Raw genomic sequence first — 25829 nt, forward strand, 5'->3', positions numbered from 1 at the left:
TTAGGCATATGAGGCTGGAGAGAAAGCAAAGGGGGGAAGGGAGCAGGCCCTGCAGCTTCCAGACCTCCAGCTGCTTGGATTTAAAACTGCCACATATTTTCCTTAATGATAAGCTAAGGTTTGGGTGATAGTGAGTTCAGCTTCTGATAGTATCAGGACTGTTAAGTAAAGAAAGTGTTCTTTGGGAATGAGGTTAGAATGCTGGCCTTGGGATCTAAAAGTTCAGTGAGGTGTCCCTTTTTCTCTGTGGCCCATATGCTCCCCCTCTTTTGGGATGTCCATACAGTTGTGGCCTCCATTTCTGGCCTTCAGGGCCAGCCCTTACCTGGGCTACTTATTCTACAGTTGTGAGTATTGTGTTAGCTTTCTGTTTCTGCCTCTCTCATCTCTACATTCATAGATGTTCTGAGCCTCTTTTAACAGCTCTTCTATACTTCTATCCTTCCAGTTCTCTAACTTTTGTAGTTTTCTTGAGATGCCAGGCCAACTATTGGTGACAAAATGTAATTTTAATATTTCTTGGATTATCACTGAAAAGCTTTATTATAAACCCTTCATTTTAGTTACATCTATTTATTTTTACAAATTTGAGATTTTAAAACCAATTATTACCCAAAGCATTTTCTTGACCAATTTTGTAACAGGGATAACACCAGCCTTCAGTGGCTTTAATGTGAAAGTACTATTTTATTTTATTTTCCTTTATAAAAACAGGAGTGTCTCACCCCCACCCCCCACATTTTCACTACTAGAGGGTACTTCTACAGATGTGTTCCTCCCAGTATTATGGGGAAAATAGAACATTGGGGACTAGTTATGGTTATGGGAAATATTAAATATTAATTATGCTGTTAACCATGAATGCCCTTTCTGTTCAAAGAAAGAACATACCAACCTGGCTGGGAGTCATACATCCCTGGGACCTGGGAGTCAACCTTGGAATGAGGTCCATTCTCATTCAAGAACTGCCCATTATCATGGAAACATTAACCTTATTGTCCAACCCAGCCTGCATAGCTTACTTCCCCATGCCTGAAATCCCTACTTCCCCATGTAATCTTTGTCCCTGTATTCATAAACCAGGGTACAGCAAACCAAAGTCCCCAAAAGATAGAAGCCAAAATTACATTACAGACACACAAAAAGAAATCTCCCTAACTAAGAGGTTCCAGTGGCTGAAGACCTGAGAGGGAGAGCAGGAAGAGTCCCCAAGATTAAGAATTCTTGGTAGCTGCTGGGACATTCCTGCAGTCTCTGTCACATGTTCAGCACCACCACAAGCAGCTGGACCCCCAGGAGAGTGAGATGTGCCCCACCTTTAAACAGATTGATCCAACCAACAAACACACAAAAACATCAACAGAATCATTCTTATATACAACGAGAGGCCCAGTGCACAAATTCATGCACAGGTTAGGGGTGGAGGCAGGACATGATCAGCCCTCCGGGCAGGCAGTGGGATGCCCTTGCCAGTCCAGAATACGGATCCATCCCCCTGACTTTCACGCTGGTTGTAGAGAGACACCTGGTGGCTGCTTGTATATTGTTTCTTCTTTGTGGAGCATCTAGGGAGGGAAAGTGGCTGCGGTGCCTGAGGATAACTTCCGGGAGGCCAGTGGCGCTGCTGGGATCGTGCCAGCAGCACTGGTCCATCAGTGCCTGGCCCGTTCCCTGGAGATTGGACCTGCAGGACTTCTGAGGGAGTGAGTTGCTGCCAGCAGGCTGGTGGGCCACCAGTAAGGGTCTCAGCTGAGCGGCGCTCCTGCTGTGGAAGTACTGACCACCAGAGGGCAACTCCTGCATTGAGCGTCTGCTCTCTGGTGGTCAGTGTGTGTCATAATGACTGGTCATTCTGGTCATTCCAGTTGTTCAGTTGTGTGGTTGCTTAGGCTTTTATATATAGACTAGAGGCCTGGTGCATGAAATTTGTGCACAAGTACGGTCCCTAGGCCAGGCTGGCTATCAGGGCCAATCTGTGGGGCAACTGGTGGGGTGATTGGTCTCCCCTGCTGGTGCCCGCCTTGGCTGGCCTGGGGCCTGCGGGCTGGGGGCAGCTCCTGTGTTGAGCATTTGCCCCCTGGTTGTCAGTACACATCATAGCAGCCATTCATTCCACTGTTTGTTTAATTTGCATATTAGGCTTTTATTATATAGGACTAGAGGCCCAGTACACAAAATTCGTGCACGGGTGCAGGCCTGGCCAGCTATTGAAGTGCAAGTGTCTGGTATGGAAGGGCAGGTCTCAGCTGACCTCTGGGCCCCCAGGCCCCCGCGCAGCCCCTGGGCCTGAGTCACGGCACCTGAGTCCCCCACGTGGAGATGCAGTGAGCGCGGCCAGAAGCTGCATGCTGGGGCACAGTGTTGGCCTCTGGGCTGCCCAGCAGCACCGCATGTAAGCTGGGCAGGCAGCATGCTCTCTCCTGGCCAGCCTCACAGACTGGCTCCTACGCGAATCCATGGGGAGCCCGACTGGCCCCTGCAGCCCAGGTGGCTGCAGCCTGGCTCACCCAGAAGATGCTGTGCAGGAGCAGGGTGGGCTCCTCACAGGCGCCCAGCACCTGAGCTCAGGGCTTCCCCAGCGCACAAGCCCTAGTGTGCTGGGAGAGGGTAGCAGGAGGAGTGAGAGTGAGTTCGGTGGACACCCCGCATTCTCACCACACCTTTGTCCCCGTCACCTCCGTCCCCAGATAACCAGCGAGAGGTTGCAGCGTGTCGTCGATGCCCTCTGTGTTCTGCACCACCCCCTGGTGGTCAGCATATGTCATAGCGAGTGGTCAAACTCCCAGTCTCCTGGTCGAACAACCACCCAAAGGGGAAAATTTGCATATTAGGCTTTTATTATATAGGATACAGTATTTATAAGCGTGCACAACCTACAGACACCACAGAATGCCCTGCATTTTTTAAAAAAGCACCAAAGCACAGCAATGTCTCCTGTCCCTGGTTTGGGGACTGCCCCTCCCCAGGACATCAATGGACTATTTTGGGGGAAAGTGTTCCCTAGGCCTAGAATTTCTGTTTCCCATCCTCAGCAGGTCTTTTGTGACCTTTCGTGCTCTACCTCTCCTAGGGCAAGCATGTCAAACCTGAAGATTAGTACAGGCCAAATAAACAAGGTTTAAGTTTATGCGGGCTGCAAAAAAAACAAAAGCTTCAATTTTCATAGAAACAGAGGTTTATTTCTACAGAGACATGCTGAATACAAAGGGCTGAAATAAATGAGTAATCGTTAACATAAAATAATAGAACATTTTAATAAAAATTATTTTTTTCTTGAACATTAACTTACCAGACACTGAATAACTGCACAAATTAATAAGCGTAATGCAAATAAACCTATTGTTCTTGTTCTCTGAAAGTGAAATATTTCCTGTTGCACACACTAAACAAGTCAGTACAAGACTAATGACATGGCAATTGGCTGCTAAAATATTCGCTGCTAGTATTAGTGTAGAGAAATGATGCACCTGCACATAAGGTGCATAAGGGAAATGAATGCAAAACGATTATAAGTAATGAGTCATTAGCAAACATTGTAGCTTGTTATTAATAATTAAGTTACAAAATTTTTATTAAAACATTTTTTATATACCATTATATTGGTCGCAAAAATATCCATTGTGGGCCATATGTGGCCCGCGAGTCATGAGTTTGACATGCTTGGCCTAGGGGAATCTTCCTAGGACATGTGCCATCATCCATGTGTCTCCCCACCTGCACATCCTGTTTGCTCTGGGGAAATTCAGTAATGGCCTGGCCACCTACAGTTTTTTTTTTCTATGAAGATAAATCAGAGGCATGCTTCCTATGGTTGGGGGGTGGGAGGGGGAGGGGGGTGTAGGCATTTATTAACTTCAGAATAGTTCTGAGACAATCTCTCTAAAATTTCTTATTAATATCTATCTTTTTTGGAAGAATTTTGTAAGAAAATATACCTTCAACAAAGTATAAGAGACCATCTGTAATAAAAGCTAAGATCAGGCAAATTTAAAACTTATCTAGCAATCAATGTTTCAGTATTTTATGTTATTTTAAAATATTTAGATGTTTATCATTTAACCTAGCAATACTCCAAAGCCTTTAAGTTATCAAAGACTTTAGAAAATTATGTATAAGCCTATGAGGCTGGAGAAAAGGTGGGGGGAGAAGGGAGCAGGCCCCTCAGCCTGTTCCCAGGCCTCTAGCTGCTTGGATTTAAAACTGTCTCATTTTTCCTTAGTGATAACATGCTGAGGTTTGGGTGATAATGAGTTCAGCTTATGATAGTAGCAGGACTATTAAGTAAGCTTCTGCAGTTTCACTGTAAAGAAAGTTGTCTTTGGGATGGGGTGGGGGAGTGAGAAGGTGTTGAAGTGAGAGCAGTTTTCAGAGCATTAAATGGGGTAAAAATGCTGGCCTTGGGATAGGAAGGCTCAGTGAGGGCTCAATTTGCCATGTCAGAGAGGGGCTTTGCAAGACAACTAAAGTTGGGAACCTAGAGGCGAAAGTACCCAGCAAGCCTGAAAAGAAATTATTTTTTGTCTAGAGGAGGGGACAATCATGGGGAGATAATGTGTTTACGATCTAAGCTAATGGCTCAACTTTGTTGGGGGGGCGGGCGGTGCGGGGAGGTGAGAGTGAAACTGAGGTAGGTGACTGTGGTTTGGGACAACTGGGCTTTGTGAGGGGATGCATAGTAGCCCCAGTCAGGCACCAAAGTAGAACGAGAAAAGAGTGGATAAAGAGGATATTTAGTAAGATGCTGTGTAGAAGTGAGGTGGTAATGGCTGTGAGACTAATCCGTCAATCCTCATAATAGAGACTAAGGAGGGGATAAGGGTCCCAGCAAATCTGAGGAGGGCAGAATCAGTGGCCCCAGTGTCAATTAAAAAGGCAATCGGCTTACCTGCCACCACAATCCTTACCCAAGTCTCTGTCCTGGTCATGTCAGGGCCTAGTGAGCTTCAGTCTTTGGTGTCCATCCCAGGAGGTCTGGGAGCTCCAAACTGGATCCAGAAGGAGGCCTTGCTGGGTTGACTGAGGTCCAACCTGGAGGGACCAGGCTACAGTCTAATTTCCAGTGGCCTTCCCTTCCACACCTTGGGCAGGGCCCCTGCAGGGGTCTCAGGTTTGGGCAGGACTTGGTCCAGTGTCCTTCCTTGTTGCATTTGAAACATGGGCCCAGAGGAGGCTTGGCTCCTGGCTTACCCTTATTGGAGCACCAGCACTTCATTTGGGGTTCGTGAGAGCGGTGGTTAGGACCTGGAAGGCCCCTGTCTGGGCCTCAGCCTTGGCCTGATCTTGCTTTGGTTTTTGGATTTGGATCTCCTTGTCTCTATTATTAAAGACCATAAAAGCCAGGTTAATGAGGTTTATGGACCTGTGTTTATTTTTTGAAGTTTATGGTGTATGTTGTGGGCTGATTGGAATATAAAAGGGTGTTCAGAAGAAGTGTTCCCTCCGAGGAGGTGCGGTATAAGGTGGTAAATTTCTGTAAAGCCTTCATGAGGCAGGAAAGGAAGAGATCTGGGTTTTTGTCAGGGCCATGAGTGATTTCATTAACTTTTTCATAGTTGAATGCCTTATGGGCAGCCTTTTTGAGTCCAGCAATGAGACAGGTGATCATATAGCTACAGAGCCAGCACCCTGGAGAATTAACCTGATAGTCCCATCTTGGGTCAGTTAGGGGGACTCTGTTGGTGCCAACTGGGTTAGCTGCTGTGGTCTAAGGAAGACATCGGCACGGTCCTGAGCTGCTAGGTCATAGGACTGGGTCAGGTATTCATATTCCTTAGTAAAAGTGGTCAGATCAGTGGAAAAAGACCTGAGATGCCTCTCAATCTGTGTGAGGTTGGGTGTGGAAAATGGAACATGGACTATCCCCTCAGTTTCTGCTACCTCCCACAAGAGTAGAATAGGTGCGAGAATAGAAGTGGCTATTGAGGAAAGTGGTTTTTGGGTGGCCCAAGAGCAAGTGTTAGGTGGGGAAAGTCTGTATTGGAGCTTGCGTTCTTGGGATTTGAGCTCTCAGGGACTAGGGGAGGTGGTGATTGCTGATTAAGAGGGTCTGGGTTTTGAGAATCTATTGCAAGTGAGAGAGGGGGCATATAAGGAGGTAGAGGTCTGGGTTCTGCTGGATCAAAAGTAGATTCAGAATCAGAAGTGGTGGGGGTATGATGTTTTGCGTGAAAAAGAATGATCTGATAGGCAGAGCAGAACTAACAGAGAGAGGGTCGAGACTGGAGTGTGAAAAGGCCTGGACATAGGGAATCTCTGACCATTTTCCATTGCAGTGACAGCAATTATCTAAATTGTGTAATGTGTTAAAATTGAAAGTGCCATTTTCAGGCCATTGAGACTTATTATCTAGTTTATATTGTGGCCAACAGTGTTACAAAAGAAAATGAGGTGGCTGGGCATGATCTCCCCAATGAGTGTGCAGGGGGAGTGTAGCTTGACCCACGAGAGAGGAAGGGTGAGTGATGAACCACAAATCCAAAGGTGACTGTTTAGGGCAGGTGTCCCCACTGCTAAACAAATCACCAGGAGAAATGAGGGCGTGACCCTCCAGACTGGGCATCCCCAATCCAGAAGGACCCAAAGCCGAATGGCTAAGGAGTCTTCTGGCCTAGCGCTAGGACTTTTGAGATGAGAGGTCAGTGAGAAAGAGTGGGCAGAAGACTTGAGAAAAGGGAAATTATGGACCTCACTCACCTAAACAAGATTGGCTGGTGTGGGATGGAGGGTCAGCAATGGAGGAGGGGTTCCTGATCTGGCATCCTCCTTGGCTGGTTTGGGAGGGCCCATAGGGAGGGAGGCCTAATCAAGTCACCAGAGTAGGATTTGGAGGTAAGCCCAGGACCAGCTGCTGCTGCCTACTGCTCTCCAAATAGCAAACTTGGGGTGACTGAAGCTGGGGCAATGGCTCCCCTTCCCTGTGGAACCCTCCCGAGTTTTGGCACCAAATATTAGGGTCCCTGAAGGAGGAATGCAGGAGAGGCCAAAGCATTAAGGGATTATATATTTACTAGAGGCCCGGTGCACAAAAATTTGTGCACTTGGGAGGGGGAGGGGGGTCCCTCAGCCCGGCCTGTGCCCTCTCGCAGTCTGGGACCCCTCAGGAGATAACAACCTGCTGGCTTAGGTCTGCTCCCAGGTGGCAGAGGTCAGGCCCAATCCCTAGGTCCAGCCCCTGGTCAGGCTCAGAGCAGGGCCGATTGGGGAGTTGGGGCACCGCCCCCTGTCATGCACAGAGCAAGGCGGATTGGGAGGTTGTGTTGCCACCCTCAGTCATGATCAGGGTAGGGCCGATTGGGGGGTTGGGGCACCGTCCCCTGTCACACTCAAGGCAGGGTCGATGGGGAGGTTGCAGCGCCACCCCCTGTCATGCACAGAGTAGGGCCAATCAGGGGGTTGGGGCACTGCCCCCTGTCACTCACAGAGCAGGGCCAATCAGGGGGTTGGGGCGCTGCCCCCGTCACACACAGAGCAGGGCCCATCAGGGGGTTGGGGCTCTGTACCCTGTCACCCACAGAGCAGGGCCCATCAGGGGGTTGGGGCGCCGCCACTCTCACACTCAGGGCAGGGCCGATGGGGAGGTTATGGCTCTACCCTGTCACACACAGAGCAGGGCCCATGGGGGTGGGGGGTTGGGGAGCTCCCCCCTATCAGGCACAGAGCAGGGCTGATCAGGGGGTTGGGGCGCCTTCCCCTGTCACGAACAGAGCAGGGTGGATAGGGAGGTTGTGGCCCTACCTCCTGTAACACACAGAGCCGCAGGGTGATCAGGGGTTTGGGCACTGCCCCCTGTCACACTGATCCCGGTGCTGGGAGGCCTCTCAGCTCCACTGATCCCGGTGCTGGGAGGCCTCGCGGCTCCACTGATCCCAGTGCTGGGAGGCATATTACCCTTTTACTATATAGGACAGAGGCCTGGTGCATGGGTGGGGCCGGCTGGTTTGCCCTGAAGGGTGTCCTGGATCAGGGTGGGGGTCCCCACTGGGGTGCCTGGCCAGCCTGGGTGAGGGGATGATGGCTGTTTGCAGCTGGTCACACACCCTTCAGGGTGAATTCCCCACTGGGGTGTCTGGCCAGTCTGGGTGAGGGGCTGAGGGCTGTTTTCAGGCTGGGGGTGACTGAAGCTCCCAACCGCTCCTTTTTTCCTTTTTTTTTTTTTTTTTTTTTTTTATTCTGGGCCAGCTTTAGCTTGAGGCTTGGCTCCAGCTTTTAGGTCTCCGCGGCTGAAAGTAGGTTTCTGGCCTTTGCTTACAATGTTGCGAATCTGCTGGCTGAAGTCTGGCGGTATTTGTTACAGAGTTTCTTAAACTGCCCGCTCAGAGGCCTGCAGCGGCGGGCAGGGAACGTTGGTTTCCTCCATCACTGAGGCAAGCAAGCCTCATGTTAGTTTCAAGCTGCCTGGCTGCCGGCCGCCATCTTGGCTGACAGTTAATTTGCATATCTCGCTGATTAGCCAATGAAAAGGGTAGCGGTCGTACGCCAATTACCATGTTTCTCTTTTATTAGTGTAGATTAGGTCATCTGGATACCAGATGGGCTGAGCCACAAAATGGTACCAGTCCCTAAATATGGGAGTCAGAGGTTTTAAAGGAATATAGGTGGGCTTTTTCTGGGCAGAGACTTCTCTGTGCAGGTCTGGATTCTGGAAAAGTATGGAGGGGAAGAATAATGGTCTTAGCAAGTGGAATGTGGTCTAAGCAAGTGGAATGTCCATTGTGAAGTGGCTTAAAGGTCAGTTCCCAGGGGAGAGGTGTCAATTCAATTATTTGATCAGACCTAACATATAACTTACCTGTTTTTTGCAGAGGGATAGACAGGAATTATGAAGTGTCATTTGTGGATGGTGGAGTGATGATGAATGTCTATTTTATGTTATTATATGGGTGTTGACTGTGGGATGCAAGGCTTTTTTTATTATTCTCTCATTCCAGGTAAGAATATTTAGCCTCTGGATTTTTTTTCCATTAGATTGTGAATTTACAAAGCACAGTGTGTATTTAAGATCTTATTATAGAACTAAAGGCCTGGTGCACGAAATTCATGCACAGGAGGGGGGGTGCCTCAGCCCAGCCTGCACCCTCAGGGCATGCCCTGGGGGATCGGGCCTAAACCGGCAGTCAGACATCTCTCTCGCAATCTGGGACCCTGCATGCACCAGTGACCATAATTTTCATACAACTGAAAGCATCTTGCTGTTATATGGCCAGCTACATTTTTTTGCCCTAATTATAAAAAGTAGTACATAACATGATTCTTCTGAGGCAGTAGTACTATTTTTCCCATCTTATGGGTGGAAAAACCGAAGCAGAGAGAAGTTAAGTCACACAGTTATAAGTGTCAGAATCAAGGCTGACCACAAAATCTGCAAGCCAGAGTCCATGCATGTCATGGCTGCATCATCCTGTTTTTTCAGTGTTAGAGTAGCCTTGCCAGGTTTTAATTTTTAAATCTAAGAGACTGTTCCCAATATATAGGGTAGGGTCCCTAGGCCTGGCCGGCAATCAGGGCCCCCTGTGGGGCGACCAGTGGGTGGGAGATCAGGGGGCCCCCCCACTGGCACCCGCCTTGGCTGGTGGCCTGGTACCACCCATGGGCTGGCCCCATCCCCTGATTGTCAATGCCACTCACCTCCCTCTGCAGCTCCTGCATTGAGTGTCTGACCCCTGGTGATCAGTGCATGTCATAGTGACCAGTAGTTCCACCAGTAGTTCTGCCATTCGGTTGATTTGCATATTAGGGTTTTATTATATACTAGAGGCCTGGTGCACGATATTCATGCACTCAGGGGGGTACCTCAGCCCAGCCTGCACCCTCTCACAGTCCAGGAGCTCTTGGGGGATGTCCGACGGCTGGGCCTAAGCCGGCCGTCGGACATCCTTAGCGCTGCTGTGGAGGTGGGAGAGACTCCCGCCACTGCCACTGTACTCGCCAGCCATGAGCCCTGTGGGAGTGCACTGACCACCAGGGGGGCAGCTCCTGCATTGAGTATCTGCCTCCTGGTGGTCAGTGCGCATCATAGTGACTAGTTGTTCTGCCATCGGACCGAAACCAGCTCTCTGATATCCCCCAAGGAGTCTTGGATTGTGAAAAGGTGCAGGCCAGGCTGAGAGACCCCACTGGTGCATGATTGGGGCCAGGGAGGACACGGGAGGTTGGCCAGCTGGGGAGAGACTGTGGGAGGACTCCAGGGCATGTCCAACCCATCTCACTCAGTCCTGATTGGCCGGACCCCAGCAGCAAGCTAACCTACTGCTCAGAGCATCTGCCCCTGGTGGTCAGTACATGTCATGGCGACTGGTCAACCAGTTGACTCTCTGCCCCCTGGTGGTCAGTGCACGTCATAACGAGCAGTTGAGCGGCCTTAGCATATCATTTGTATATTATGGTTGATTGGTTGAATGGATGACCGGATAACTGGACACTTAGCATATAAGGCTTTTATTATATAGGAGGATTAAACAGGGTTTTTCTAATTTACTTTAAGTTGTAATTTGGGTATTTCCAAAACTAAAATATAAAAGTCTACAGTTTACTTAACTGTAAACCAAGCTCCTAGAAATAAAATAAACAATGTTATCAGAGAGAGGTGATTTAAAATCTTACCCATAAATTATAATAATTTGCCAGAACAAGTGATTCTTATGGCTTTTGCGTCAGTATTCTTTTCTTCCTTTCACTTGCTTAGTACTAATTAAAAGGTTCCAAAATAGCCTACCATTTATCTTGAAAGATATCTGTAACTCAATTCACTGCTTGAAGGATCTTTAACATTCATATTACAAAAGATTCTGTCCAAAAGGTAACAATTATAAACAATATTTACACTATAGAGATTTCTGAAAAGGTGTTGAGAAATTTAAATAACAATAATTATTATGCTTTTCTATTCTCATTCAACTACACTGAGATGATATAAAGGTGCTAATTTTTAGCCATTTCTTTTTATTTATGGCATAAGAAACTAGGCAGTTGGCAAAATTGTTTTTCTTATAAAAATGAAGAATTGTGTTCTAATCTCATCATAGTTAATCACTTTATGCTTTAATTGCAATGCTTGCAATTGATTAATAGAGCAATTTTCCAGTCATGAATGGAGCACAGAAGACAAGAGAAATCACATAAATAACTTAAATCTACTGATAATTTCAAAATGCATTTTAAAAAGTAATATCTTTTCAATGCCTTCTATTATCTGCTGTAGTGAAATTAAGAGATTCAGGATTAAAACCCTTTTTCCAGTACCCCTCTTTCTTTCTGCTGGAGATAACAATGTATTAATTAATTGGCAATATAATAATATTGTTCACATCATTCACATTAACTCCTCTTATTTGTTTAATTGTTACCTGTGCCATTACTCCTACCTCTCTCCCCATCTCTCCCAGTCTCTCTCTGAGACACACACACACACACGCACACACATGCATGCATATAAAGAACATGTGTAAGTCAGACAGTGAATGTTCTCTATATGGTAACTAGAGACCTTGTGCATGAAAATTCATGCACTGGAGGGGGGCATCCCTCAGCCTGGTCTGCCCACTCTCGCAGTCCGGGATCCCTCAGGGGCGGGAGGCAACCCAGCGATCAGGGGAAGGTGACGCCCCATCACACCTCTGCTGCTGCCACTGCCAGCAGTGCAAGCCTCAGCTGGCCCTGGTTATCTGAGCCTCGGGCAGCCCTGGGTGGCTGGGCAGCCAACATCCAAGGCTTGCCTGCACCTCGGGCCAGCCCTGGGTGGCTGGGGGCGCTGAAGGAACTGGGGGACTCTGGAGGCAGGTGTGCAACTGAGGGGACTGGACACTGCCATCTTTGAGGGCATGGCAGTCAATTAGCGTATTCCCTCCTTATTGGCTGTGGGGGCCGCCATCTTTGAGGGCGGGGCAGTCAATTAGCATATTCCCTCCTTATTGGCTGTGGGTGCCACCATCTTTGTGATGGCGTGAGGGTCAATTAGCATATTCCCTCTTTATTAGATAGGATTATTATCATTACACTTTATTAAGCTACAACATAAAACACTTGATCTATATTTGTCAGAATGAGTCTGAACACACACACAGAACTGAATTTTGCTCTGATATGTAGCCCAACTTTGTGTTTAATGGATCGTATTCACTACATGATTTCTTCTGTCCCACTTCTGGGGTGTATCTGTGAGGAGTAGACAGGTGAGAAGACGGGAGGTATCATTATTAGACAGAAGGTGCCCCCTTACTGCATTTCACAGCTCTCTCCCATAACTCAGAAATCTAACTTATATGATTATATATTTTTCCAGGAATGTGAAGAAACAGAGAAATCATATATTGTATGCAGATATTCAGGCTTTAGTAATAAGAGCCTTTTAAAAGACATACAGATGTGCCTGGTTTGGCCATCTTGTCACAAGAATTTTCAGAGCCCTATCTTCACCTTTGCCCTCTCTTAAGAGTGAGAAATATAAGCAATTTATTGTGTTTAAGGTCTGCCTTGGTGAGTTTGATAACACCTTAATCCAGTGGTTCTCAATCTGTGGGTCGTGACCCCTTTGGGGGTCCAATGACCCTTTCACAGGGGTCGCCTAAGACCATTGGAAAACACATATATAGCCGAAACCGGTTTGGCTCAGTGGATAGAGCGTCGGCCTGCGGACTGAAAGGTCCCAGGTTCGATTCCGGCCAAGGGCATGTACCTGGGTTGTGGGCACATCCCCAGTAGGAGATGTGCAGGAGGCAGCTGATTGATGTTTCTCTCTCATCGATGTTTCTAACTCTCTATCTCTCTCCCTTCTTCTCTGTAAAAAATCAATAAAACATATTTTAAAAAAAAAGAAAAAGAAAACACATATATAATTACATACTATTTTTGTGATTAATCACTATGCTTTAATTATGTTCAATTTATAACAATGAAAATACATCCTGCATATCAGATATTTACATTACGATTCATAACAGTAGCAAAATTACAGTTATGAAGTAGCAATGAAAATAATTTTCTGTTTTTATGTGGGGTCACCACAACATGAGGAACTGTATTAAAGGGTCACGGCATTAGGAAGGTTGAGAACCGCTGCCTTAATCTATCTACATAGACTCATATGTCCTAGAACCATCCAAGTTCAAAGGATGAGGGTTGAGAAGGTAAAATAGCTATAGGCAAATTTATCACCCTGTGAACAATATATAACAAGCAAAATTTCCAAGTTTTGTTTTGTATTATTCAAGAATTTAGGGGAGTTATATGCTTTTTACCATGCACTTCATATGGAAAAAAAAAAAAAAGAAAATACAATTTTCCAGATTTAATAAAGGTAATTTATTTTGGGCAGGAAAGTAAAGAATTCTTACTCAACTTGAACAGTGCACAAAATGGATTTCCTTTGATTGTGGGCCATGATTGTAGGGTTTTGTTTGATTTTGTGTGTTTGGTAATTCAACTAGATGATCTAAAACATGATGGTTATCTCTTTAATGGCCTTGTGTTTTAAAGAACATTGATGTGAGTTGCATAACCTTTTCAACTCAGTTCTTTTGAGTCTTTTAAAATGAGACACAGATGAGTAAAATATCTCAAGTCAAAGCTGTTCACCACATTGTGTATACACTCAATTAATTTATCTTTGTTAATGGTTACTTATAAATTAAGCTCCTAATGGGTGCTAATTTTGTATATTTCAAAGTACGTTTTTTTCAAATGAGCTCACAATCATCTCTCAGTTTTCTTTATTAGTCAGTTGGCTGCTTTACCCCAGATTTCTGGCAGCTATCTCAATAGATAAACTGTTGGTCACCAGTGGAATCAGACAGAAAATGATTATTAGATCAATTCATCACCAAAACTGGGGGGGGGGAGGGGGGGAAGGGGAGGAAATGCAGTCTCTGAAGCATGTGTTTTACTTTAATGTAAAACATTATTTTCATAAATTATTTTCATTCATGTTTAAGACAAATGTAAAACCCTTGGTGTGAGATTATTTATCTATTGGAACCTCACTTGGTATAGGACACCCCAAAATCCTGTAGGTAGCCTACAGTTATGTCCTGATCTCCCTAAAGTATCCCAGCCTGGTAATCACCCTATATAATAAAAGGCTAATTGGCAAATAGACCAAACAGCGGAACAACCGAACAACTGGTTGATATGATGTGTGCTGACCACCAGAGGGTGTGCGCAGAACATGGTGGGCATCAGCCATGGTGGGATGGTGGAACAGGTGAGCAGGGTTGCCAGACCAAGGCAGGGCACCGGTTTCTGTCATCGGGGAAAGCCCCTGGAGGTTACTGAAAATTCTTTGCTCCCGCACACCATGGTCCGGCCCGGCGCTCGCACCTGCTGCTGGCGCCGGCCCTGCTTGCACCCACTGCCAGTGCTGGAGCCACTGCTCACACATACTGCTGGCACCAGAGCCACTGCCCACACCCGCTGCTGGTGCCCAGCGCCGGTCCCGATCGCTCAGTGCCGTCAGCGGATGCAAGCAGGGGCTGCCAGCCCTGATCATCCCTGAGGACTTCTCCACTTCCCCCTGATCCTGAGGGGCCATCGGGGCAACAGCCGCTAATCGCAACTGCTGATGGAGCCAGCCCTGCTCACACCCACTGCTGGCACCGGCCCCAATTGCTCTGAGCCTTAAGCAGGTGCAAGCAGGCTGGAACCATCAGCACGTGGGAGTGGTGGCGTTGGGAGTGGGGCTGTCGGTAAACAGGGGACCCTGGGCCACGGCAGGAAAAGCCAGGCGGGGGCATGGAGGATGGGCTGAGACCCATCCCTGTGCCCACTGCAGCCTTGCAGCCCACAGTTCCTTTTAAGGTGCACGAATTCATGCACTGGGCCCCTAGTCTGTATGTATGTGTGTGTGTGTATATATATATATATGGCTAATATGCAAAAGTGTCCCCCCGGGGGTTTGACCAGGAGACCAGGAGTTTGATTCTCACTATGACATGTGCTGACCACCAGAATGAAGGAAGGCCCTGATCAGCAGCCAGCAGTTGGGGAAGGAAGGCTCTGGCTGGCAGGCGGAAGGCCCCGATTGGCCCTGATCACCGGCCAGGCCTAGGGACCCTACCCTGCACAAATTTTGTGCACCAGGCCTCTAGTATAGTATATTCAGTCTAGTCACACCAATGGATTAGTTATAACAGATCCAAATACACTAGATTAAAGCCAAATCTAATGGAATACAAGATGTCGCAATGCAAATGGTCTCCATAGTAAAGACTTGGTAGGAGATGGTAAAATGAACAGTAGGACCAAACTCAAAATTTTAACCTTATGTGTTTTGTTTCATTTCGGTGCTATTTTACTAGCTAAACTTCCAGGAATTTCATTGTGAAGACATTTATATGGAAGACAAAGTAACTCAAGATGAGAATGTTCCATTAGGCATTTTATGATAGTATTTTGCTTTTCAACAGAAGCATTTTGACCTGAAGACTATATAAATCTACAGATTAGAGATGTTATCTTACTAAAAGGGAAACTTATGATGATATAAAGAAGTCAAGATAATAAAGTTAACTCTTCTTTGGAATTACATCAGTAGAGTTTGGTGTAGAAAAATAAAAATAACAGAAGTGTTTTTTGTTTTTAACTTAACAGAACCCATCTTCTACTTTGGTGATCTTGAGTACTCTGTGGATGAGAGTGCTGGCTATGTGGAAGTGCAGGTATGGAGAACAGGCACTGACCTGTCCAGGTCTTCTAGTGTCACCTTGAGATCTCAGAAAACAAACCCTCCATCTGCCAATGGTGAGCAGTTTTCTATAATAACTATGTTCTACAATTTTCAACTTACCATGACAGAAAAGACTTTAAAGCTAATATACTTTACTCCTTTTTAAGTACTATTAATGTGGTCTAAATGGATTATTTTTTCTGAAATTATTACTATATGGTAGGTAAATAAAACCTTGATTTACTACTGTGAGAAAATATACTTAAGAGCCATGGATCAGAGGCTAAGTTAAAACACATTAGTAAAAGACTAAAGTCTAATGCCTATATTTGCATGAATTTGTTCTCTACACTTGGCAAATCTAACATTGTTGAACATTATGACTTCATATGCACAAGAATAATCATGCTGACTACCTTCACAAAAATCTAATGCCAGGTAAGTATCGTACAGGCATGCATCTCCAATTGGCTTCTGCCTACATTTAAACCAATGTCCCCATATATACTTCAGATTCAAAAGGCTTTCCCCAGTTTATTATTTGAGCTGGTCTTGTTGGTACATTTGTCCTGGAATCTACATCTCCAAAAAGTTGATCATAGAGTTTATGGCAAGCATAGGATTAGAAATTTCCTTTTTTTTTCCTTCTAAATTACCAACAATACAAACTCTCTCTTTTACTCACATATGCACACATACATGTGCACATGTTCATTATACATACATTACACATTCATCACACAAAGCAAGCAGGGGCCATACAATTACAAATGTCACCCTTAAGTTTTAACTGTTTTAATGTAGTAGAACCAGCATAGCGCTTTTTATATAGTCATTGTCCAATAAAAATTTGTTTAGCCCAAAGAGTTATTTTGTTAGAGAAAATTCAAATAAAAGATAGAAATGAGAATAAAGGTAAAGAAACAGAGAAAAAATACAGATGGATTCAGATACAAATATTTTTTAAATGAATTATAGACATATACATCCAAATATGGTTGCATATTCAGAGGTAAAGTAGATACAAAGTGAGAGTTAGAAATTATGAAAACAGAAAAGCAATGATATTTAATATCAACCCCAACTCTTAGTTTTTATAAACATTAAAAGAAAGTTTCATTTTAGAAAACTGTGGTACATCTACACAATGGAATACTACACTGCTGTAAAAAAGAAGGAATTCTTACCATTTGCAACAGCATGGGTGGAACTGGAGAGCATTATGCTAAGCAAAATAAGCCAGTCAGAGAAAGATAACTATCACATGATCTCACTCATTTGTGGAATATAATGAACAACATAAACTGATGAACAAAAATAGAACCAGAGTCATAGAAGCATCGAACAGATTGTCCAACCTATGAGGGAAGGCGGGGGGTGAGGGGGTAAGAGATTAACCAAAGGACTTGTATGCATGCATATGAGCATAACCAATGGACACAGACAGGGTGGGGGGATGGGGGGGTGAGGGCATATGCGCAGGGGGTAGGGGCGGCTGGGGAAAGGTCAATGTGGGAAAAAGGAGACTTATGTAATACTTTAAACAATAAAGAATTTTTAAAGAAACAAAGTTTTATTTTTAACTACGTTAGACATAAATGAAGATGTCCACACTAGATATGTACCCAATGATCTGAAATGGCCAAAATCATGGACCAAATATGTCTTGAGAATAATGGGTTGCTCTACTTAACTGGGGTGAATGTGGGTGGAGAGTGTGGGATGCTCTTCAAAGTTTATATCCGAAATGTGTTGCTTTGACCAGCAGGCAACAACACACTTAAATAAGATGTTCTCTAGTAACTCACAAAAACAAATATAGATACTTACGTAATGTTAACAAAATTTAAATTATTATATTTATTTCATATATAATTAATAATAATCATGTTTGATTGATATACCGATTTTAGATCTCATTTTTATTAGCTCCATTTTAGAATTCCAAAATAAAGATTGAGAAACTAACTATAAGACATGAAGCAAAAGTAACTAAAGTTAAAATAACACATTAGACATAGATATGACAAAGTTCAGAAACTGATATTTGATTTATCTTCTCAACCAATGTAGATATTAATCTTTTATATTTCATTAAATGTACTTTTCTGTAATGTTATGCTAGTCTACATTTTAAAACAATTGTAAATATACTACATGGTTTGCTTATCATAATTTTGTTTAAATTTAGCCAGTCCCCAACTGAATAATTCTTTTGTTACTATCATAGCTGGAACAGACTATGTGGGAATTAGTCGTAATTTAGATTTTGCACCTGGAGTCAGCATGCAGACTGTTTGTGTCATCATTCTGGATGATCTTGGACAACCAGTGCTGGAGGGAATTGAGAAACTTGAACTGGTGCTTCGTATGCCTATGAATGCTGCCATTGGTGAGCCCAGCAAAGCCACAGTGTCCATAAACGACTCTGTCTCAGATTGTGAGTGTTTATTAAGTTATTATAAGTAAACTAATAAGCTAGAGTTTACATAAATATTAAATTAAAAAATAAACTAATGTTTATATACCTGTACTAGTTTGCTAGAGCTGTCATAACAAAGTACTATAGACTCATAAATATCTTGTGTCACAATTCTTGTGGTTAGAAGTCCAAGATCAAGGTGTTGACAGGGTTGATTTCTTCAGAGGGCTGTAAGGGAAATATCTGTTCCAGGCCTCCCTCCTTGATTTTTAGATGGCCATTTTCTTCCTTTGTGTCTTCATATCATCTTCTATGTGTGTCTCTGTCAAAATTTCCCTTTGTTAGGGCCCAGCCAGAGTGGTTTGTACAAGCAGTTTCTTCTCTCTCTCTCTCTCTCTCTCTCTCTCTCTCTCTCTCTCTCTCTCTCTCTCTCTCCCTTTTTCCTTTCTCTAAGCATGTCCTCTAGTGAGGATTTTTTAAAATTTCTCCTTTTCATAAGGACACAAGTTATATTGAATAGGGTTTACCCTAATGACTTCAGTTTTACTTACTTACCTCTGTAAAGACCCTATCTCCATATAAAGTCACGGTCTCAGGTACTAGGGAGGAACACAGTTCAACACATACTGATACCCTTTCTTCTACCAATTATTAGAATAGAATTATACTCTCACACACAAAAATTTAGTCTTCCTCTCACATTCAAAAAAATGTGATATTGCTGATCTGGCCTAAACTGAGCTTTTCCAAAGAGGACCATAACCAACATGCCTGGTGGTTGGCTTCAGATCATACCAGAGCACCACCCAATTAGCTCCATAAATGATACACCCAAAGTGGGAATACAGGGACTATACCTCAACATAATAAGGGCCACATGCCAAACTCACAACTAATATCATACTCAACGGGGAAAAAACTAAAATAACTTCCCTTAAGATGAGGAATAAGACAGGATTGCCCACTCTCTCCCTTCTTATTCAACATAGTACTGGAAGTCCTACCCACAGCAATCAGGCAAGAAGAAATAATAGACTTCCAAATGGAAAGGAAGAAATAAAACTCTCACTATTTTCAGACACTATATATAGAAAACCCTAAAAATTTCATCCCAAAACTACTAGTACTGATAAATGAATTTAGTAAAGTAGGAGGATATAAAATAAATATTTAGAAATTGGTTGCATTTTTATACAACAATAGGGAAGCATCAGAAAGAGAAACTAAAAAAAAATTCCCATTTAGAATTGCATCAAAAAAAGTACCTAGGAATAAATATAACAAAGGAGGTAAAGACCTGTACTTACAAAATTATAAGACATTGAAGAAAGAAGTTGAAGACACAAATTAATGGAGGCATATACTGTGCTTCTGAATAGGAAGAATTGACATTATTAAAAATGCCCATAATACCCAAAGCAATCTGTAGATTCGATGTAATTTCTATTAAAATACAAATGGAGTATTTCCACAGAACTAGAGCAAACAATCCAAAAATTTATATGGAACCACAAAAGATTTCAAATAGCCACAACAATCTTGAGAAAGAAGAAAAAAGTTGGTGGTATCACACTGCCTGGTGTCAAACTGTACTATCAGGCTATAGTAATCAAAACAGCATGGTACTGGCATAAAAAGAGACACAAAGATTAATGGAATAGTATAAAGAGTCCAGAAATAAACTCACACCTATATGTTTAATTCATATATGACAAAAGAGGCAAGTACATACAGTGGGGTAAAAAAAAAAGTCTATTTAATAGATGGTGTTGGAAAAATTAGATAAATGCATGCAATAGAAATGAAACTAGACCATCTTCTTACACATATACAAAAAGAAACTCAAAATTGATTCAAGACTTAAATGTAAGACTTGAAACCATAAAACTGCTTGAAGAAAATATTGGTAGTAAACTTTTTGACATTGTTCTTAGTAATATTTTTTTAATATGTTTCCTGGGGCAAGAGAATAAAAAGATAAAAGAAACAAATGGGACTATATCAAACTAACATGGAGAAAACCATCTAAAAAACAAAAGCAACCTATTGAATGGGAGAATATATCCACCAATGATACAGCTATAAAGGGTTAATGTTCGAAATACATAAAGAATATATACAACTTTACACACACACACACAAAAAAAACAACAACACAAAATATCCAATTGAAAAATGGGCAGGGTACCTGAATAGGCATTTATCCAAAGAATACATACAGATGCCCCATACATATGAAAAGATGAACAATGTGACTAATTATCAGAGAAGTGCAAATTAAATAAAAAATGAGATATCTCACACCTATCAGAATAGCCATCATCAATTAATCAATTTATAACATGTTTAAGGACATAGAAAAAAGAAAATACCCATGCACTATTGATGGGATTGCAAATTGGTATAGCCACTATGGAAAACAGTATGGAGGTTCCTCAATGAAATAAAAATAGAACTACATTATGACTTAGCAATCCCACATCTGAATATAGAAATTTAAAACAATAATTTGAAAATATATATGCATTCCTATGTTCATTGCAGCATTATGTACACTAGTCATGATATGAAAGCCATCTATGTGTTCATTGATAGACAATTGGATAAAAAAAATGTTATACATATATACAATCAAATATTACTTGGCCATAAAACAAAGAATGAAATCTTGCCATTTGTGACAACATGGAAGGGTAGCAATGGTTCTTAACCTTCCTAATGCCGCGACCCTTTAATACAGTTCCTCATGTTGTGGTGACCCCCAATTTCATTGTTACAAATTGAACATAATTAAAGCATAGTGATTAATCACAAAACAATATGTAATTATATATGTGTTTTCCGATGGTCTTAGGCGACCCCTGTGAAAGGGTCGTTTGACCCCCAAAGGGGTCGCGACCTACAGGTTGAGAACCGCTGGTCTAGAGGGCATTATGCTAAATGTAATAATCCAGACAGAGAAAAAGAAATATCATAAGATTTCACTTGCATTGGGAATCTAGAACAAAGAATAAACAAAATGGAGATAAAAGCATAGATACAGAGAACAAACTGGCAGTTGCCAGGATCCTGGAGGGCAGTTGGGGTTCGGTGATAAAGTGAAGTGTTTAATAAGTACAAATTTGCAGTTACAAAGTAGTCAGGGGATATAAAGTACAGCACAGGGAATATAGTCAACAATATTAAGTGTCATCTATAATTGAAAAAATGTTTAAATTAAAAAAGAATTGCTTCATCACAGATGAGTAGAAACACATAGGGCTGCACAGACCCTTGAATGTCAATGGTCTTTTTCTATTTCTCAACATAAGACACTTTCTGTCATCTTCAGACAGTGCTGAAATTTTCCTAATGATGTGCCAAATACATTGTTCTAAAACAAGTACCTATTAGACACATGGCATGGCTCTTTAACACATCATCACAAGGGAATTCTGAATAATCTTCTACCATAATTATCTTGATGTTTCTTTGAGCAGCCTAATCTATTGTCAATGAGACCTATATTTAATTGATGTAGCATAGCTGTCATCTAAATATTTCATATATGTATAATATTATACTCACTGTCAACTTTTCCAACATGATATGAGTAAACTATGTTTGTAATAATGTGCACAATATTTAGTGGTATTCATATCAAGAAATTCTGATAAGCTCATGAGTAAGTAACACATATGGGGATCTGATTTATTCACTTTTTAGCATTTCATTGCATCTCCCTACTCCACCAGTTGGCAGAGCAAATTTCAAAGATAAGGAAATCAAAACATTTAAAGTTTAGTCATTTTCTCAAGGCCAGAACAATGACAAGTGACTGAGTGGAGACTGCGTACCTCCTCTCACAACTGTTTCACTTTCCTTTCCACTAAACCATGTTTCCTGAAATGTCACTTCATTAAGAAAATTTTTGTTCAGTTTCACCCATATGTTTATTTGTTTCTGCAGTACCTAAGATGCAATTCAAAGAACGAGTATATACTGTCAATGAAAATGACAGGCAGATAGTTGCAATAATCCACAGGAGTGGAGATCTCCAGTTCATGTCCTCAGTAAGATGCTATACACGACAGGGATCTGCACAAGTGATGATGGACTTTGAAGAACGCCCAAACACTGATATCTCCATCGTTGAATTCCTGCCAGGTAAGTTTAAGCTTGACATGTTTATTTTAAATTTTAGTAGAACAAATTTTTGTGAGTAATATATAGCAGGAACATATAAGTTCTTGATTTCAACAAGCTTATGATGTAATATTATGTACACTAAATGATAATATGGTGAGGTAGATTGTAACAGGTTGAGTGAATGTCCTTTTTGGTTTCTGTATCAATTTACTGATTAATTTTCAGTGATTTATTATATTGTTTATTCAAAACTTATTCAGTGATAGGAACATATATGTAGATTTCACAATACTAGGAGATACTTAATGTTCAAGTGACAGAAATTAAAAGGAATTGATGTCAGATTTTTAATATATGTATCCAGATCCTTAAAATATCTGATCAGTTGAGATCTAGTAATTGTTCTAGAAACTGGTACTGCGGTCAAATTAACAATGATCAACATGTACTAGGCTGCTAAATTTACTTCTTGATTATAATGCTAGAAATTTATAAACAAAAATTGGCACTTGCTCTTTTTCCTTGTTTTCTAAGATGAGTGACAGGACTTAAAGACTTAAAGATGTTAAAGAAATCCCATTCAAGTAGTTGGCTTGTCATTGCAGTGAATGAACAATTATTCATTCAACAAATATTTATTGAAGGCTTACTACATGCCAGACACTATTATTTGCACTGTTGATAAAGCAAGGAAAAGGCAATATGCTTGCCCTTGTGGTGCTTATATTCTAGCTGCAGATGTACCTTTTTTGGCCTATAGTATATGATTGATCTGCTGTCATTATTGTTCTAGGTGAGACTGAGAAGCCTTGTATCCTTGAGCTGATGGACGACAGACTCTATGAGGAAGTAGAGGAACTCCGCCTAGTTCTTGGCACTCCACAAAGCAACTCTCCCTTTGGGGCTACAGTTGGTGAACAAAATGAAACTCTGATAAGGATCCGAGATGATGCTGATAGTAAGAAGTCATTTCTTATTCTCAACTTTCAATTGGGAACTGAAATCCATTTATGTTAAAGTTTCAGGTAGATTAGAAACAACCCACTGTTTTTGACTAGGCTTTTAAAACAAATGAGAATTAAAAAAAAAAAAGAGAGAGAGAGAGAGAGTCACCTTAACCAGTTTGGCTCAGTGGATAAAGCATCGGCCTGCGGACTCAAGGGTCCCAGGTTCGATTCCGGTCAAGGGCATGTACCTTGGTTGCAGGCACATCCCCAGTGGGGAGTGTGCAAGAGGCAGCTGATCAATGTTTCTCTCTCATTGATGTTTCTAACTCTCTATCCCTCTCCCTTCCTCTCTGTAAAAAATCAATAAAATATATTTAAAAAAAAAAGAGAGAGTAAAATAAGGAATGAAATAAACCATTAAAACTGAAAGTTGATGTTGAAGAATATGACTTATATCTAAACTAGAGGCCTGGTGCACAAAAATTTGTGCACTGGGGGGGGGGGGGGGGAGGGTCCCTCAGCCCGGCCTGTGCCCTCTCGCAGTCTGGGACCCCTTGGAGGATGTCCACCTGCTGGTTAGGCCTGCTCCCTGGGGGGGATCGGACCTAAGCTGGCAGTCAGACATCCCTCTGGCAGCCCGGGAACCCTTGGGGGATGTCCACTTGCCAGCGGGGAGCAGGCCTAAGCTGCAGTCAGACATCCTTAGCACTGCTGAGGAGACGGGAGAGGCTCCCACCACCACCGCTGTACTGGCATCCGTCAGCCTGGCTTGTGGCTGAGCAGAGCTCCCCCTGTGGGAGCGCACTGACTGCCAGGAGGCAGCTCCTGCATTGAGCGTCTGCCCCCTGGTGGTCAGTGTGTGTCATAGTGACCAGTCATTCCCAGTCCTTCTGCTGTTAGGGTCAATTTGCATATTACCCTTTTATTATATAGGATACTAAATCCCTAACATTCATACCTCCCCTCTTTCCCTGACATATATTTGGGTGCAGGCATTCCTGGGCCAACAATTTCCTCCCTCTCTTCCCACTCTCAGTGGCCTGCTCCCATACAATTTTGGCACATAGAGACTGCCTAGAGCATATGCTCTTTGAGGACTGGTTAATTCCTAAGGAAGGGGCTGGACTATGTTATGTGTGCTCAGTTGTTCCTAACACACTCAATAATATTGGGTGAGGAAACAGAAAGAAGCCAGGAGTATAAGAGTAATTAAGCTCTTCCCACAGGGAAAGAAACATTAGAAATGGAGAAAAATTCCTTTTACAATTTAAATTATTCCTATTTTCCACAATTTTAGAGACTATTATTAAATTCGGAGAAACCAAATTTAGCATAAATGAACCTAAAGAACCAGGACAATCAGTGGTTATAAAGATTCCAGTGATTCGCCAAGGAGACACTTCAAAGGTTTCCATCGTGAGAGTGCACACCAAGGACGGCTCGGCCACCTCTGGAGAAGACTACCACCCTGTGTCAGAAGGTAAGGGTGCTCCCAGTTCTGTGTCCATGGGAGTTGTACTCAAGTGACCATGAGAAAAGTAAGAAAATATCCAATTGAAATAAAAATATACATACACCTGTAAATTAGTCTTCAGAAAAAAACAAAAACAATGGCATTTATTTCCAGAATTCCTCTTTTGACTTAGAGAGTGTATGTGTTAGGACTTAGGAAATTTTTGAGTAAACATGCTAGACAGCTTTCTGTTTTGAGTCTACTTTCACCTTCACTATGGTAATCAGACATTGAATAATAATTCTTGTGAAGTATTCTATTGCATTGAAAATGCATAATAGCAGAGATAGTAGTCTATTTTAGTTTATAGAACACCCACAATTTAAAACTTCAAGCTAGAAAATTTTGTGTTTATGGAGGGCAAAAAAAGAGTGGTAAAATATCAACTACATGAGACCATAAAGTCTATGGGCCTCAAAAACCCATTATGGGTGCTTTTCATCCGTCTCTCTATTGCCTCAAATTTATGGATCATTTCACCATTTACTTTTATAAATAATTAAGACAAATCATTCAGTACACACTCTACCTCCCCCTCTTTTTCTCTTAGATTTGTTTGCTGACAAAATAAATATAAATTAATGTCCCAAATTTAGTCTATGAATTATTTGGAATTCTTATCCACTTGGTTTCTAGTTTCCTATATCTCACTACAAACAATCATTAGTTCCTAATGATCATAGAGCTTTAGGCATTCATCTTTTTTTTTAAATCTTTTTTTTTTTTTTAAATATTTATTGCATACAGCATGATGTTTTGATATGCACATGCAGAGGGAAATAATCAAGTCAATTAACATATCCATGTCCCACATGGTTCCTTTTTTGTTTTGTTTTTTTGTGGTTTTTTTTTTTTGTTTTTTTTTTTTATTGCTTAAAGTATTACAAAGGGTATTACATATGTGTCCATTTTATCCCCCCGCCCTAGACAGTCCCCTAGCCCCCCCTATCCCCCAGTGTCTTATGTCCACTGGTTATGCTTATATGCATGCATACAAGTCCTTTAGTTGATCTCTTACCCCCCTACCTCCTGCCCCGCAACCCTCCCCGGCCTTCCTGCTGCAGTTTGACAATCTGTTTGAGGCAGCTCTGCCTCTGTATCTATTATTGTTCAAAAGTTTATAATGGTCTCTATTATCCATGAATGAGTGAGATCATGTGGTAT

At 42.5% G+C, this 25829-nt stretch overlaps 1 protein-coding gene across 1 annotated transcript in view; it reads left to right on the forward strand.

Annotated features, from left to right (window-relative positions):
* The window catches only part of FREM2 (FRAS1 related extracellular matrix 2), a 328691-nt gene that overhangs the window by 231574 nt on the left and 71288 nt on the right, over positions 1–25829 (forward strand). The window contains exons 7-11 of the mRNA XM_036299332.1: positions 15580–15729; positions 17886–18095; positions 22026–22223; positions 22999–23163; positions 24450–24632. Of these exons, the coding sequence (XP_036155225.1) occupies positions 15580–15729; positions 17886–18095; positions 22026–22223; positions 22999–23163; positions 24450–24632 (906 nt within the window). The remainder of the gene's footprint in view (positions 1–15579; positions 15730–17885; positions 18096–22025; positions 22224–22998; positions 23164–24449; positions 24633–25829) is intronic.

Source organism: Myotis myotis, unplaced genomic scaffold, assembly GCF_014108235.1.
Source record: "Myotis myotis isolate mMyoMyo1 unplaced genomic scaffold, mMyoMyo1.p scaffold_m19_p_3, whole genome shotgun sequence".
Taxonomy (NCBI): domain Eukaryota; kingdom Metazoa; phylum Chordata; class Mammalia; order Chiroptera; family Vespertilionidae; genus Myotis; species Myotis myotis.